This window comes from Electrona antarctica, assembly GCF_951216825.1.
Source record: "Electrona antarctica genome assembly, chromosome: 10".
NCBI lineage: Eukaryota > Metazoa > Chordata > Actinopteri > Myctophiformes > Myctophidae > Electrona > Electrona antarctica.
This window is the reverse complement of record NC_136791.1, coordinates 31,002,614-31,018,072: the sequence shown is the minus strand read 5'-3', so window position 1 is coordinate 31,018,072 and position 15,459 is coordinate 31,002,614. Positions and strand designations below refer to the sequence as shown.

Genomic DNA, 15,459 nt, shown 5'->3' with positions numbered 1-15,459 from the left:
ATGCTCATTTTTTTCTGCACACAAAAGCCAGTTGTAGGAGTGGTTTACACCACTCAAAGTCAAAAAGAACATGGCCTGCTGCCATTCTGCCAGTGCCATCATGATAATTTCACTGTACTATCAGTGAGTGACAAATAAACCCTCTATCTTGAATCCTTTTGCCAGCATCATTCTTGTGAGAGCAACAAAGGACACTACACTACACTCACCCCACAAAGGACACTACACTCACCCCACAAAGGACACTACACTACACTCACCCCACAAAGGACACTACACTACACTCACCCCACAAAGGACACTACACTACACTCACGCCACAAAGGACACTACACTCACCCCACAAAGGACACTACACTACACTCACCCCACAAAGGACACTACACTACACTCACCCCACAAAGGACACTACACTACACTCACCCCACAAAGGACACTACACTACACTCACCCCACAAAGGACACTACACTACACTCACCCCACAAAGGACACTACACTCACCCCACAAAGGACACAACACTACACTCACCCCACAAAGGACACAACACTACACTCACCCCACAAAGGACACGACACTACACTCACCCCACAAAGGACACGACACTACACTCACCCCACAAAGGACACGACACTACACTCACCCCACAAAGGACACTACACTCACCCCACAAAGGACACTACACTACACTCACCCCACAAAGGACACTACACTACACTCACCCCACAAAGGACACTACACTACACTCACCCCACAAAGGACACGACACTACACTCACCCCACAAAGGACACGACACTACACTCACCCCACAAAGGACACTACACTCACCCCACAAAGGACACTACACTACACTCACCCCACAAAGGACACTACACTACACTCACCCCACAAAGGACACTACACTACACTCACCCCACAAAGGACACTACACTACACTCACCCCACAAAGGACACTACACTACACTCACCCCACAAAGGACACTACACTACACTCACCCCACAAAGGACACTACACTACACTCACCCCACAAAGGACACTACACTCACCCCACAAAGGACACTACACTCACCCCACAAAGGACACGACACTCACCCCACAAAGGACACGACACTACACTCACCCCACAAAGGACACGACACTACACTCACCCCACAAAGGACACTACACTACACTCACCCCACAAAGGACACTACACTACACTCACCCCACAAAGGACACTACACTACACTCACCCCACAAAGGACACGACACTACACTCACCCCACAAAGGACACGACACTACACTCACCCCACAAAGGACACTACACTACACTCACCCCACAAAGGACACTACACTACACTCACCCCACAAAGGACACTACACTACACTCACCCCACAAAGGACACTACACTCACCCCACAAAGGACACTACACTACACTCACCCCACAAAGGACACTACACTACACTCACCCCACAAAGGACACTACACTACACTCACCCCACAAAGGACACTACACTACACTCACCCCACAAAGGGGGAATGTTATAAAGGACTATCACAGTCAGAGACGTGCAGAGAGTGTTAGAGGGGAACACCGTGAAATACCATAAGATTTTGGACAAAAATAGCGAAAATAGCAGATCTACATAATGCATCGAGCTGCGAGTAGATCAGCTATTTTTGGGGCGCAACCCAGCACTCTTTAGCTATAGTGGAGATGCGGGTTACGACATGGATTTCTAAACTAACTTGTTCAACGCAAAATGCTGCGTTCAAGTTCAGGAGACTTCGGGGAAAAAAAGCAATTCTCCTGAATGCTATTATGCTGCCTTTCTTCCGGCATGGAAAGGAGCTGAAGCCCCCTTTGATGTCTATGTGTGCACGTCCCTGATCACAGTGGTTCTCACCCCCATAACTCTGAGTGTAGCCTATAGGCTATGGTCCATTTTGTACACTCAGGGTTACAGTCCTGTAAAGCAGTGGTTCCCAAAGTGGGGTCCGGGGACCCCTAGGGGTCATTGAGGGAGTTCCAGGGGTTCCCCAGCTAAATGATAGTTTGGAACAAAATGAACCATTAACCCTGATAGAGTTAAATTAATATTGATTTTACAATATAAATTGGGGGTCCCAGAGATAGAAATGCCATTAAATGGGAGTCGTAGTCTTGTCAAACTGAGGGTCCTTGAAATTAAACGGGTTGAGAGGGTCCCTGGCATTGGCATATCTTTTCAAATGGGGGTCCACGGGCTAACTAGTGTCAATTTGGGGGTCCTTGGGGCTCGGTGGCACAGTCGGTCGCCTCACAGCTAGAAGGTCCTGGGTTCGATTCCCGCTGGGGACGCTGGCGGCGTGTTCTCTCCTCCGCGTCATCAGTGCCCATACTCGAGGCGGGGTTGGCGAAAGGGCCTTTGTGTGGAGTTTGCATGTTCTCCCCGTGTCCCCTAGGGTAGGTACCCTCACAAAAAACATGCAGTAATCCTGGTCTCTAGGCCTGGGCTCAGTGGTCCAGGCACCTTGGCTGGTAATCCAGTCTGGCAGTGTGCCGCGGGTTCGACTCCCGATGGCCTTTACTGCATGTCTTCCCCCCCATCTCTCTCCCCATTTCCTGTCAGCCTACTGTCTGTCCCTCCATAAAATATATAAAATAAAGGCGAAAGCCACAAAAAAAACCATATACTGCCTCCCCCTGGCCAGCCGGGGCGCCTGATGGAGGGGAAAGGAACTGGTCGGAATAACGTGTTCCTTCCGGCCGGGGAAAGTCCTGTGAAAGTCAGGTGAAAAGAAGCAGCTTGGACTCCTCATACATAGAAGGCAGCATGAGGTCAGTCCGCTGCCAGTGCCCCCCCAGGTTGGCAGAGGAAGTGTAGTGCCCAGGATTACATTAGATAATTGACACTGGGTGAAAAAATCGTGGGATTAAAAAAAGAAAATTGAACCACATCAAGATAAAGGAACCCTTTGACTTTGTGAACCACGTCCACTGGTCCATCATCACACCCTCGGGCAGGACCTGCCGGTTGCCACATAATAAGACCACTTTTTTAAAAGCTTAACAGTATGCAGGTGGATTTGTCTTATCCATTGCATTGCACCCAGCTGGTTCTGGTTGTTTAAAGTCAAAGTATCCATGCTATAGGGGCAAATTCAATCTTGCATGATTTCTTCACCTGGGCCCTATATATATGTTCATTGACCACCTCACTCGCAGATGACAATTTGGAGAGAAATGCATGAAATGAAATGAAATGAAATCTATATTTACCCAGGGTAAAAAGAAATTACAGGTGCATATAGGCGTCCTAATTCATATCTGAAAATAAACACATAGCCTACAGTATAGGCTATGCCTGGGGCTGGCTGGCGGAACTGTAGCTCAAGCAACTCCAGCCTTTATCATATAGGCCTCTCGGATGATAGTCAATAATCAATAATAAAATCGAATAACGTTTTAAATGCACAAACATATTTCGTTGGGGGTATAATCATCATCAATGTATAGCTATACTCGCATCAATTAATCACGGTATTGCAACGATGTTTATTGCATCGGCATAAGCTGCATTCAAATGCATGGTAAACTCATTACGGATGCTATGCAAAGGCTGGTGGGCGGCGAGAAGATTTCCTTTTGCAAATAAAACCCTAAAGAGCTATAAAGCCAGTTTACAACGTTTTGATCACATCTCAAACCACCAGGCCCACTTTTCACTTCATCCTCAGCCTGTATATGGCCGTTATCGAGCAATATATTATGTATATATAGGATATAACATGGTACCCAAATCTACCGGGGCAGCCGTGGCGCTGTGAATGGTCATGTTTGAATAATAGGCATCATCATGTAATCTTATCTCATAGGATTTAATTTCCAGACATACCCCATGCGATGTGCGGCCCTTGGGTGGAACAGAAAACCAAACATGATCAGAGTTCAACACGTTTTTTTTGTGTGTGCATAAAATGGCTCTTTACATGATCAAATAATTGTGTATTAATAAAGCAAAAAAATATCTTTCAGCCATCGGTTGATTAGCTATGCGCAGATGTTGGCCACACGCCACCTACCTGAAATGTGCGTCCCAATGTTTCCAATATGTTGATAATTCCGGGTTGACTCCACCCAACAAAGAGATCTGTCAAAAAAAACTGAAACGGGAGACTGATAGAGAAAACCCCCCTCGCTGTTGTACAGATCAGATGATTATTATAGCCAGGCAGGACGTCGTTTTCATCCGTGGTTTCATCAGCGTGCTGCTCTGCCGTGGTGTCTCGCCCCGAAAGGTATGGTGCGTTTACGCATATTCCGTTCAGGACTGGAGGATGATCAATCCAAAATGAGCAGCACGGCGCACGGCAGGATTTGGAGAGTGATTACGCATGCAGCATAGGGGGGACCTCGCTATGACGGTGGAATATGGGGCAGGAACCACTCAATCACAAGACCATGCAGGGCTAGGAGCTGCTGCTGAGTCTGAGAATATACACAGGCGCTACTAGTACAGCCTACAGTAGCTTTCGCCCACCACCAGCTAGAAAAAAAATATGGCTTAGAGAAATAAGTAGTGGGCAATTCTGGTAGTGAGAAACGCAATCACACCCCTCCTCCTCCTCCTCCAACTCCAAGCGAAGCAGCGTTCTTCTTACAGAGCGGCGAGCGCGACAGCCTGGCTGGGATTGAGGTTTCCCCATTTCACAAATACATCAGAGCGTTGACATCACCGGCGTCGGGCGGGTCCCCCCCTGATTTATAGTCCAAGCAGGTATGAGTTCGTATAATTAATGACAGGCGTTTATCGACGAATCTTCATATACAAATATTATCAACCTGAATAAACACGAACGATTTGTTTTCCTTCCCCCCACGGCCCACACTGTTGTCCCACATTACACAATAATTGACAAATAGTCCAGGTATAAGGCGACGAAAACAGATCAGGTCAACTAAAAGTTTCTTAAATATTATATATGTATTTATAATATTGGTCACTTGGTTTATCCATACATACAAAAAAGAAAACGAACAAACAGAAAATGGCATCAGGACTTAATTCCTGGATGCCAAATCATAAACCAGTCCAGAAAGGCAAACAATGAGGGGGAGGGGGGTGGGATCAATACACATTAAGTAACATAAGACAATTACCTTAAATTATGCATAGCTTAATTTATCAACAGAAAAATAACACTCAATATTTCCTTCTGTGTTCGAAAGCATATTAAAGACAAATCTTTTAGTAGCCTATTTTCCTCCCTGCAATTTTGTCATTTTCTTCAAAATATCATTCATACAATCTTCTATACCTGCTGATGCTCGAGGAGACCATACAACAGTCTGGAGACCATACAACAGTCTGGAGACGACCATACAACAGTCTGGAGACCATACAACAGTCTGGAGACCATACAACAGTCTGGAGATGCAACTTTGAGAGCGGAAAAAGGCATATAGGAGCACACGTATGTACATAAGCAAGCATTATAAGAGCACTGTAAACATCCTTGGAGTAATCAAACAGCAACATCCTTGCGTCCCTGCTTGTTTTCTTTAAAAAAAACAGGTGTGTCGCACAAACTACACAGCATTAGTTCAGGGCAGCTGAATCAGAAGGAAAAATCAAGTAACAGACAATGCATTAAGTATATATAGTCCAGAAATGATAAAGACGTTTTCCCTTTTTCTTGTAAACACATTTTGAGTTGAACACAGGTGTGAAATGTACAATGTTAGGAACCCCGCCAAGGACCCTGCTGAGCTGAACACACGCATGTTTTCATTGCAGTTGAATTTCTGCAAAACAAACATGAATGCTTATCACTGCCATTTTAGAATGATGGAGCTAATTTTATATATTTTCTGAATAATTACCATCTCAGACTGAGGTAATCCATATAGACTAGACTCTATACCTTACGTTGGGTTATGTGCATGTGTCAATGGATGGAATGAAATCTGAAAGCGATGCCTCTCATTGTCAAACCACGGTTAACTGGCTAAGATGAAATGGAGGCCAAAACAAAATTAGAGAGAGGGAAAAAAAAGTGCTTTGCATTCTTCCATTTCAGTTAAAGACCACACAGACGATATGAAACACATTGAACGTGCAGAAGGTCGAGAGAATGGAATGAACGTGGTATAGCGGTTTGTTGCCGTTTACTATCCCCCAAAGAAAGGCAGATGAGACCTTTCCTCTTATTGATCAATAATTGTATTGCCTGAAGCAAGGAAGGTGAGAGCAGATGCTCAACCAATCTCAATGACCAACAGGCTGGACCTCAAAAATCTTCGGAGCGGCAGAACAGGACACCCTTTAAGATGACCTGGCCCGAAAATCCCCTCATGTTCTTGTGCAACTCTGTTCAGGTTCTCATAGCCATAGGAATGTCTCTGTGTGGGGTACACAACAACATACTTTATCACATTCCCAGCCTTTATTTTCCCTGGGTGAGGTGTTATTATTAAGAATAGAAGGGGTGATACATGCCCAATCAGCATGAGCTTCATCCGGGCACAAAAGGAACCAAACGTTGAAAACACAGAGAGGGGAAAACAGCTAGCGGACCGTCGATGGTTCACAGAATGCCTGCTTACAAATAAGAGCGAGGCAAGCGAGCAGCATATATGCCATGGTCTCAGCCAACTCCTTCCCCACACTGTCTGTCTGTCGGGTAATCCTAGCAGGACTACCATTTCATTAGCCAGGGTAATTCCTCGCCGACAGTAATGCGAATCTATTTGTTAAATTAAAGTGTCAATCAAATACCACTTTCAATGTGGATGAAGAAGGCTATGGGCATGTGATTTATGATAAATAAAATATCACGCAATATTCATCGCTACCCTCATTATCCAACCTCAGGCTCAGCTGATACAGCGGCTGAAGTTAGATAATCTCATGCAACAAGGAATGCCGGGTCACATACAGTGTAGATGGTGCTAATTGTTCCATCATTGCTTTATTCTCTGCTGTCAACAATGAACTTAAGTGATCTTCGAGAAGTTGGTTCATGTTGTGTAGTGCATTTGGGAGACAATTTAAGACAGTAGGAAATGAGAGGACACGATGGTTCAATCATAATCGTGGTCGAGGACAAAGCTGGCCTTAATATGAAGAATGGAACAGCTGTAGTTTTCACAATCGCACAAGCTCAACATCATTCTGCCATGCAAAGAAACGGAACAAAACACCCAAATTGGGGCAAGTCATTCAATTAAAACCCAGAAACATCCCAACTCCCCATTTTCCCCTGCCTAAACTGTTCTAATCTAGACAGAGATTCAAGGGTCACAGGACTTGAATAAACAGACTAGTGTGTTCATATTTGAGTGACACAGACAATAGTGTTCTCAGTCCCACAAGGGCCAAAACGAAGGGATTCGCTCTCTGTCACACTGCCGTCTCAGCGAGACGAGGTGCTTTCTGAGCCTCTTGCAACAATCTGTCAGGCAACGCTTGCTGCATGCAGGAGGCACATGCACTCTGGAGGTCAGACTTGGGGCTCTTCGTGCTTCAGAATCTGACCCGACCAGCCCTTGGCCAGTCTTATTATAGCAGCTTACCGGGAACACCCACATTCAATCAATATCAGCCCAGGGGTCATCGCATGACAAGGAAACACAAAGGACTCAAATGCGCAAAACCAAACAAGGGGAGGAGGAGAAAAAGACAAATCGAGCAAAAAAACAACAAACGAAACGAAAACATCCAAAAATCCATGTTGTATTAAAGTGTCTGTTGCAACCTCAGCCAAAATTCATCCATCTTTGTCCACCCATTCCATTTAAGTAGGTCTATAAATATATATACATATAATACTATTTTCATATCATTGCTTTAGTCTGGGAGTGGCTCTGGTAGAGTTTGATTAGATGGGGAATGGCTTTAGGTCGAGGTTGGGGTAGGTAGTTCAGGGTGTGTGTGTGTGTTGAGGTTTCTGTCTGGGTCATGCCGACACATCTTCCTCTCCCTGGGGGGAGGAGGAGGAGGAGAAGGAGGAGGAATTGCTCTTGGTAAGGCTGGTGCAGAGAGAGAGAGAGAGAGAGAGAGAGAGAGAGCCGTAAAAGTCAGGGTACAGCACAGTGTACCGCCTCAGGGAGGCATCAGCCTGCAGCATAGCTGCTCAGGAAGGAGTAGAACATGGGCAACTTCATCCGCTGCTGGTCTCGTCGGCACCAGGCCATCACCGTGCCCTCGCTGTTGGCCGTGTACAGGTGGTGTCCGTCGCACGAGTAGGTCAGGCTGAGGAAAAAGGACGAGAGCACGGGAGCGTTAAGAGGAACGGACGGCCACATCAAGCCCCCAAATGGAAAAACGACTTGCACTACTTCACGTAAAACCATTTAGCATCGACGACAGAATTAACATGGATGCTTACTAAGAGAGCTGGATTCTGAGTTGGTTCACTTCCATACTACTGTAGTGTGGATGAGTCACACAGCATCATTCAACTGGGAAGGGAAACCTGTACCGCACTGGTGCTTTATCTCTGGTGCAGGGAGGGGCTTCATGTATCTTTAAATCATAAGCTCTGTCTTGCTTTGTGAGGTTCCACTGCTGCATACTAGTTAACACAGTTACACTTACAGTATGTGAAGACTTGTTGTTTGGCCTAGTTTATAATGATCAAATGTAGCCCTATGAAGGTCTTCAGGATCAGAGAATGTGCGGTCTAGGATTAATGACATTTCATAGGCAATTATGAATTACTAGAGCGGTGCCGGTTGGGCACTGGCCTACTTGGAACGATGCAAGTTGGAGATGCGTGTAACTATGGTTGGAGATCCATGCAATACCCGTTGTCCCCGTGTCAGAGTACCCATTCCACCCATCTGTCTGTGTCCCTTTTATGACCATATATGGAGAATTCTGTATCTGTCTCTCTCTGTCCCTTTATTCCTAAATATGGAGTTCTGTGTCAGGCATGCCCAAATATGGAGTGTTGTGATGTCAGAACAGGCCAGCTCCATATATGGACCCTGGGCAGGGGCCCTGTCCAGAGCCCGGGCAGGGGCCCTGTCCAGAGCCCGGGCAGAGGCCTTTTGTGGCGGGCACTGCACTCCCTGTGGGGGCGTGGAACGCATGTGCCGAATTTGAAGTCGGTGGGGCGAACGGTTTTCGAGTTACCGGTACGTGCATTACAGACGTAAACACGTACATACAGACAGAGACGTGGTGCATTTATAGATAGATATTATTTAAAATAAGCTACCTTTTGAAAAGAAAAACAATTATATAACTTTAACACATAATCTTGGGTAAGTAATGAGCATAAACATGATCATCATAGTAACCATCTGGAGGCAAAAATACAGAATGGTCCGTAAAACCACCATTCTTTTGTCTTTGAAGTAGAAGTACAAATTAGAATCATTATACATCTTACAAAAATGCTTCCATTGTTGAGTAAACCCCATCCCACACACATTTAGGTCCATCAATGCTACACTGACTGAATAGAGAGTCATCTCTGCACAATAATCACTATTAACAGCTCCTGGTGTTTATATCAACTCTGAGTCTATAGATGTACAAGCCTGAAGAAATGGCAGCAGACAGGTACAGTATATAGACATGGAATGAAAACAAAGGCCTGTGTGAAAAATATAAAAATTAATTTAACCTGATGATGGGTTTGCTGGACTTGGGGAAGGTGATTTCTCTCACTGGCTTCAAATCCCAGGTGCTCCAAAGCCTGAACATGAGGAAAATATAAGGTAATCCATTGGGGGGGGGGGGGGGGGGGGGATATTTCAAGAGCTTGAGACGTCAAAGAACGAACCGATTCAAAATGTGAAGGCACAATAAAATAAATCACAGCTTTACCTGACCACGCCGTTCTCAAGGCCTCCAGCGATGACGTTCACAGACACGCCCTCTGGCTGATTGGAGAACGCCACGGAGCAGATGATCTCTCTGCAGTGGACGTGGCCAATGAGGTCGCCGTTCACCGTCCACAAACGCAGGTCACTGCCGCCGCCCACTGCATATACACATCCAAACAGAAACCATGTTTGAGGTCGTATACAGGCAAAATATGATATTCCAGGAACCCCTCAGAAGCAAAGATTTGAGTTAAAACGTTCTCTCTGAAAGAATATATATTCAAAGATTTGCACCACATTTTCACGATTTAAAAAAAATAGCAGATCTACAAGCTCGTAGCGCGGCACTCGGTGCCGCGCTACAAGCTTGTAGATCTGCTATTTTTCAATAGCTAAAGCATAACATAATGCTTAAAACGCCCAGAATAATAGGGATGAGAATATAGATTTAAAGAATCCCACAGCACAATGCGTTTCTCACCTGAGTCACAAACTGTAGCAATGTCACCTGTGGTCTCACTGGCGGACACTGCTGTCACAGGACTCTTGTGACCCGTCAGACTTTGTACATAACACAGCCTGGAATGACATAACAGGCTCAGGGATACACTAGACTACAGACATTATACAAACAAGGTAAAAGCATAACACGTTGTCAATACACTTATACCAAGCATGTGAATTCAGGTGGTTTTGTGCATGTGGCTGAAGATGGAATGCCGATCCCCCTATTAGAGTGACATATTTAAATATTCTAACCACACCTGGGGGTCTATTAGAGTAATGTTAACTCCATAGATAGACACAGACAAAACAGAAAAAGTAAAAAATCACGGAACTCCATCTTTAACTCTGAAAGTGTACAAATGGACCTATATGGGTCCATTTGCTTCCATTTGTACACCTTTTGAGTGAGGATTTGTGTTGTACACACATACATACAACATACCGGTTAAGGTCCCAGAGGATGCAGGTTCCGTCTTGGCTCACACTGATGAGGATGCTGTAGGGCTTACAGACAAACAGGCTGGTGACTTCCCCTGTGTGCCCGTACAGATGTACCTGAGATTCCACCTCCATCTCTGATGGCTAAAACAAATCAAACAAACAGTTATATCTCTAATGAGCGCACCTTTGTAGTTTTCATCTTTCTTTTTTTTTTAATTAAGTTTTATCCCATTTTGTAACCCATTTTTTCACCCATGGGGGAGGGGGGCAGTGGACTGACCTCATGCTTCCTTCTATGCATGAGGAGTCCAAGCTGCTTATTTTCACCTGACAGAGGGGAGTTTCCCCGGCCTGGGGTGGCAGTGGGAGCAAACGGTGCATAACAACAACCAGGAACCATTATGCAGAGGAAGGCAGGAAGAATGCATGCGGTATAGGAGAGCTTACAGATCTAGAGCTTGTAGATATGCTATTTTTCAATAGCTAAAGTATAACATAATGCTTAAAACACCAAAAGGGGTTCCCGCCCAAAATGGGTTAATCGGGGCCTGTGTGTGTGTGTGTGCATTGAATCACTTGGGTGTCCCCCGTTTTGAGGATGTCCTTCCTTCAAAAATAGCCGATATATAATTAGCTTCATGGCGCGACGCCTTCGGAGCTTATAGTCCTCTACTTCCGCCATGCGACACCCTTCTCCATGACTAAGTACAAAATAAGGCCTAAGTGCTACACCCCCCCCCCCCCCCCCTCCACCACCACACCACCACCACCACACCTCACCTCACAGACACTTGTGTGCACAAATGAGTCATAGAAATTTCCGGAAAAAGGTTGTTAATCAAATCAATGGCTACACAGAGCGAGAGCCTGGCTGTCTGCTGATAGGAAGCCATGAAAGCTTCATAAACCTTTGATGACTGAACTCCCAGACCAATAATTCCCACTACTCGTAGTGGCTCAATGGATGCGTTTCTACGGCAACGTGATATCGTTCGCTGTCGGGTGCAAACCTTGTATGTCCAAAAACTGTTGCTTTTCAGGAAAGGGGAGTGAGTGGGGGGGACGGATGGACGGACCGCCGGACAGACGGACCTGTGTTCCCAATGGATCCAATGTAGCTATTATTTTGTCACAAGCTCTGGCTTTTCATCGGTTCAATATGTATACAACCCCACAGACTGACTTAACCCCTTTTGGTGTTTTAAGCATTATGTTATACTTTATCTATTGAAAAATAGCAGATCTACAATAGCAGATCTACAACCGAGTGCTGCGCTACGAGCTTGTAGGTCTGCTATTTTTGAAAAATCATGAAAATGTGGTGCAAATCTTTGAATATATATTCTTTCAGAGCGAACGTTTTTAACGCAAATCTTTGCTTCTGGGGGATGTCCCTGGAACAACATATTTTCAGATGGGGGTCCGCGGCCAAATACATATAATTCCGGGGGTCCTTGACATGGAAAGGTTGAGAACCACTGACCACTGATGAAACATAGGTTTTTCAGAAAACTGCTAGAATTTAGAAGCCCTTTAAAAAAGAAAAAACGGCCTCAGGTCTAAATGGGTTAACCACTGTCTACAAGACCTCCAGTTGGGAGCTTGTAGATTTAGCTATTTTCGCTACAACTACACAGTTGTATGACAAAGCAGGGGAATTCATTAAAAAAGAAAATCTGTAAAATTGTAAATACGAGGTTTTCTGCCCGACAGGGACGATAACGTCTAATGAAGCCGGCACAGAGAGCAGAGCGTGGCAGTCTGGTGGAGGTGTTGGTGGGTGGAAGAGGGTGGGGGGATAATGGAAGGTGGGTGGGTTGGTGCTGTGTGGAGGTGGATGATTAGAGGAAGCAGGGGAGTGTGGGGGCGTTGTCATGGTAACCCACCGTGGTGCTGGTGAAGCGGTTGCTGTAGGCGGTGATGACTCCACACTTGCTGCCCGTGAAGAGCTGGCAGCTATCGGGCACCCAGGCACAGCTGGTCACCTGGTGCACGCACACACACACACACACACACACACACACACACACACACACACACACACACACACACACACACACAGTGAGTAAACTAACTAATGTAGCCAAGTGATACGTTAGTTGAACTGAAGGGGGGGGGGGGGGGGGGGGGGGGGGGCTCTGCAATCAGTACTGGGCAGCATTCCTTTTCGGGTTTATGATCCGTTCGGGAGCGGATGATATCGCTACGTCATGTTGTAGTCATTGTTTTGTAGTCATTGATCTTCCGGAACTTCCTTTTCCCTCAAACCGATTTTTCTCAATAAAAGCTGCAGGCTTTTATTGTTATTCTTCCGGTTTGAGGGAAAAGGAAGTTCCGATTGATTGTTCCTGCCTGACGACTACAAAACAATACTACAACATGACGTAGCGATATCATCCGCACCAGACCGGTTCACACAGCAATTTTGTAACACAGACCAGGCTTTCCTCCGAGGTGGAAAGCCTGGTGACACAAGGTTATTTATGGTGTAGTTGAGTCCACTTATAGTACATTCCTGTGATATCGCATGCATCTAAAATGTCTAAACATGGGTGAGTTTGTTGGGAGTCAAACTTGAGGTCCATCATCAGCAGTCTCTTGAATAGTTTTAATTTAGTTTTAGTCACATTTTAGTCAACCCGGAATGTTTTAGTGTTAGTCTAGTTTCAGTTGACTAAATCTACAGGTGATTTAGTCGACTAAAATGTATGTTGGCGGGCCTGGATGCCGTCGTAATGGCTGATTTTACAATAGCAGATCTACAAGCTCACAACGCGTCGCGCTGCGAGCTTGTAGATCGGCTATTTTCAGCATGCAACCAAGTGTAAAATGACTTGATGACTAGATCTCTTGTCCACTAGTCCCTTCCTAACATTTTAGCCTAGTTTTTATATGTTGACGAAATTGTCAATATATTTAGTCTTAGTTTTAGTCATCATAGCTTAGTTTTCGTCAGTGAAAAAAGTTAGACGACGAACATTTTTCGTCTTGGTTTTAGTCGACCAAAACAACACTGATCAGCCCACCTGGTGAAGCTGCGAGCACTGGATGAAGTTGATGGGCGGCTCGCTCTGCTTGCTCTTGAGACGCAGCATGTTGTCGGCATAGCCCCAGCTCAAGATGGCCGACCACTGGATGTCTGTGCTGTGCATGCTCCTCACACCTGGAATAGGAATTGATTATTGTCTTAAGTGTTCATTCTATCCATTATTTTTCGATTCAATTCGGAGTACAATTGAGGGGCAGGCCCTCATTTTCAATGTAGCCCAATACAGAACACAAATCAACAATATACAAGTCGGCATTTTACAACAGCACTCTTAAATATACGAATCAGAAAACAAACAATATGATACCTTGTTCCTTGCTGTAAATCATCATGAGGCAGAACTTGCGCGACAGGCCGCAGATGGCTCGCGTGGGCAGAGCCAGCAGAGATCCAAACCTCTCCCCGTGGGGCTGGCTGAAGCATACCACTGGGTCTGGAGCGCTGGGAGAGCCCACATATTCACCCCACTTCAGACCCTTGATCCAGGGGAGTGGGCTCTGCAGCAACAAGGTAGATAGATGGACTTCATGTGAGAAAACCCACCGAATCATATCCACTCTATTACACTTCTAGAACAATGGTAGGTTGTGCTATACTGTAGCTCACTGGTTCCCAAACTTTTTCATGTCAAGGACCCCCAAATGGACACTAATTAGCCCTGTGGACCCCCCATTTGAAAGGATATGCCAGGGACCCCCATAAGAGAAGATCTTTACGGCTCTAGCAGTGATTTTCAAGTTGACATGCATTAGTCTACGGACCCCCATTTAATAGCATTTCTATCTCTGGGACCCCCAATTTATATTGTAAAATCAATGCTAATTTAACTCTGAGATCGTACAAATGGAACCAAATGGACCCTAACGGGTCCATTTGGTTCCATTTGTACACTCTCTGAGTTACAGACGCATAAGGGTCCATTTGGTTCCAAATGATCATTTAGCTGGGTCCCCCCTGGAACTCCCTCAAGTACCCGTGGGGGTCCCCGGACCCCACTTAGGGAACTACACTGCGAGTGTAGTGTCATCAGTGGCGTGCACAGACATTTAGAGGGGCAGGTGCTCACGTGAAAAAAGGGCACCTTGTGCAGCGCGTGGAACCGGCCGGTTGCCTTAAAAGTGTGAGATTTATAGATTTTGGGGCATAAATAATATATTAGCTTATTTTTAATCAATAATTGATCAATGTCCCCATGGTCCACATACTGTACAATTATTATTATTTTTCTTCAAAAGGGCACATTGCTGTCCAGAGGGCAAGGGCAGGTGGTGCTCTAGCACCCCCTAGTGTCTATCTGTGCACGCCACTGGTTGTCATGATGAGACTCCTTCGGAATGGCTGGTGTTAATCATCTAATGGTGCCTATCATCAACGCTTGCTGAGGTGCACCAACTCCCAATTACTGCAATACAGACATTTCTCACCTCAGATGAGAGATGTCCCTCACCTCCAAATGGACCATGGGGTCCATTTGGTTCACTCTTTGATTGTGTACACTGTCAAGAGTTAAGGGGGTCCGTGGCCTAATGCAAACACAAACTGACACATTCTAACACATTCTGTGCCAAAATGTTTTGATCCGTTTTTAGCAGCACAACCCTCCTTTGTCAGAACGTAATATTACGTTTTTATTTAATAATAATAATATTATATGCCACA

The 15,459-nt window shown here is 45.4% G+C and overlaps 1 protein-coding gene across 1 annotated transcript in view; it reads right to left on the bottom strand.

Annotated features, from left to right (window-relative positions):
• Window positions 1-4,937: 4,937 nt before the first annotated feature.
• Window positions 4,938-15,459, bottom strand: part of lyst (lysosomal trafficking regulator) — a 102,699-nt gene continuing 92,177 nt past the window's right edge. The window contains 8 exon segments of the mRNA XM_079513311.1: window positions 4,938-8,220; window positions 9,602-9,673; window positions 9,805-9,961; window positions 10,285-10,382; window positions 10,753-10,892; window positions 12,638-12,736; window positions 13,778-13,914; window positions 14,108-14,297. Of these exon segments, the coding sequence (XP_079369437.1) occupies window positions 8,082-8,220; window positions 9,602-9,673; window positions 9,805-9,961; window positions 10,285-10,382; window positions 10,753-10,892; window positions 12,638-12,736; window positions 13,778-13,914; window positions 14,108-14,297 (1,032 nt within the window). The 3' untranslated portion in view covers window positions 4,938-8,081.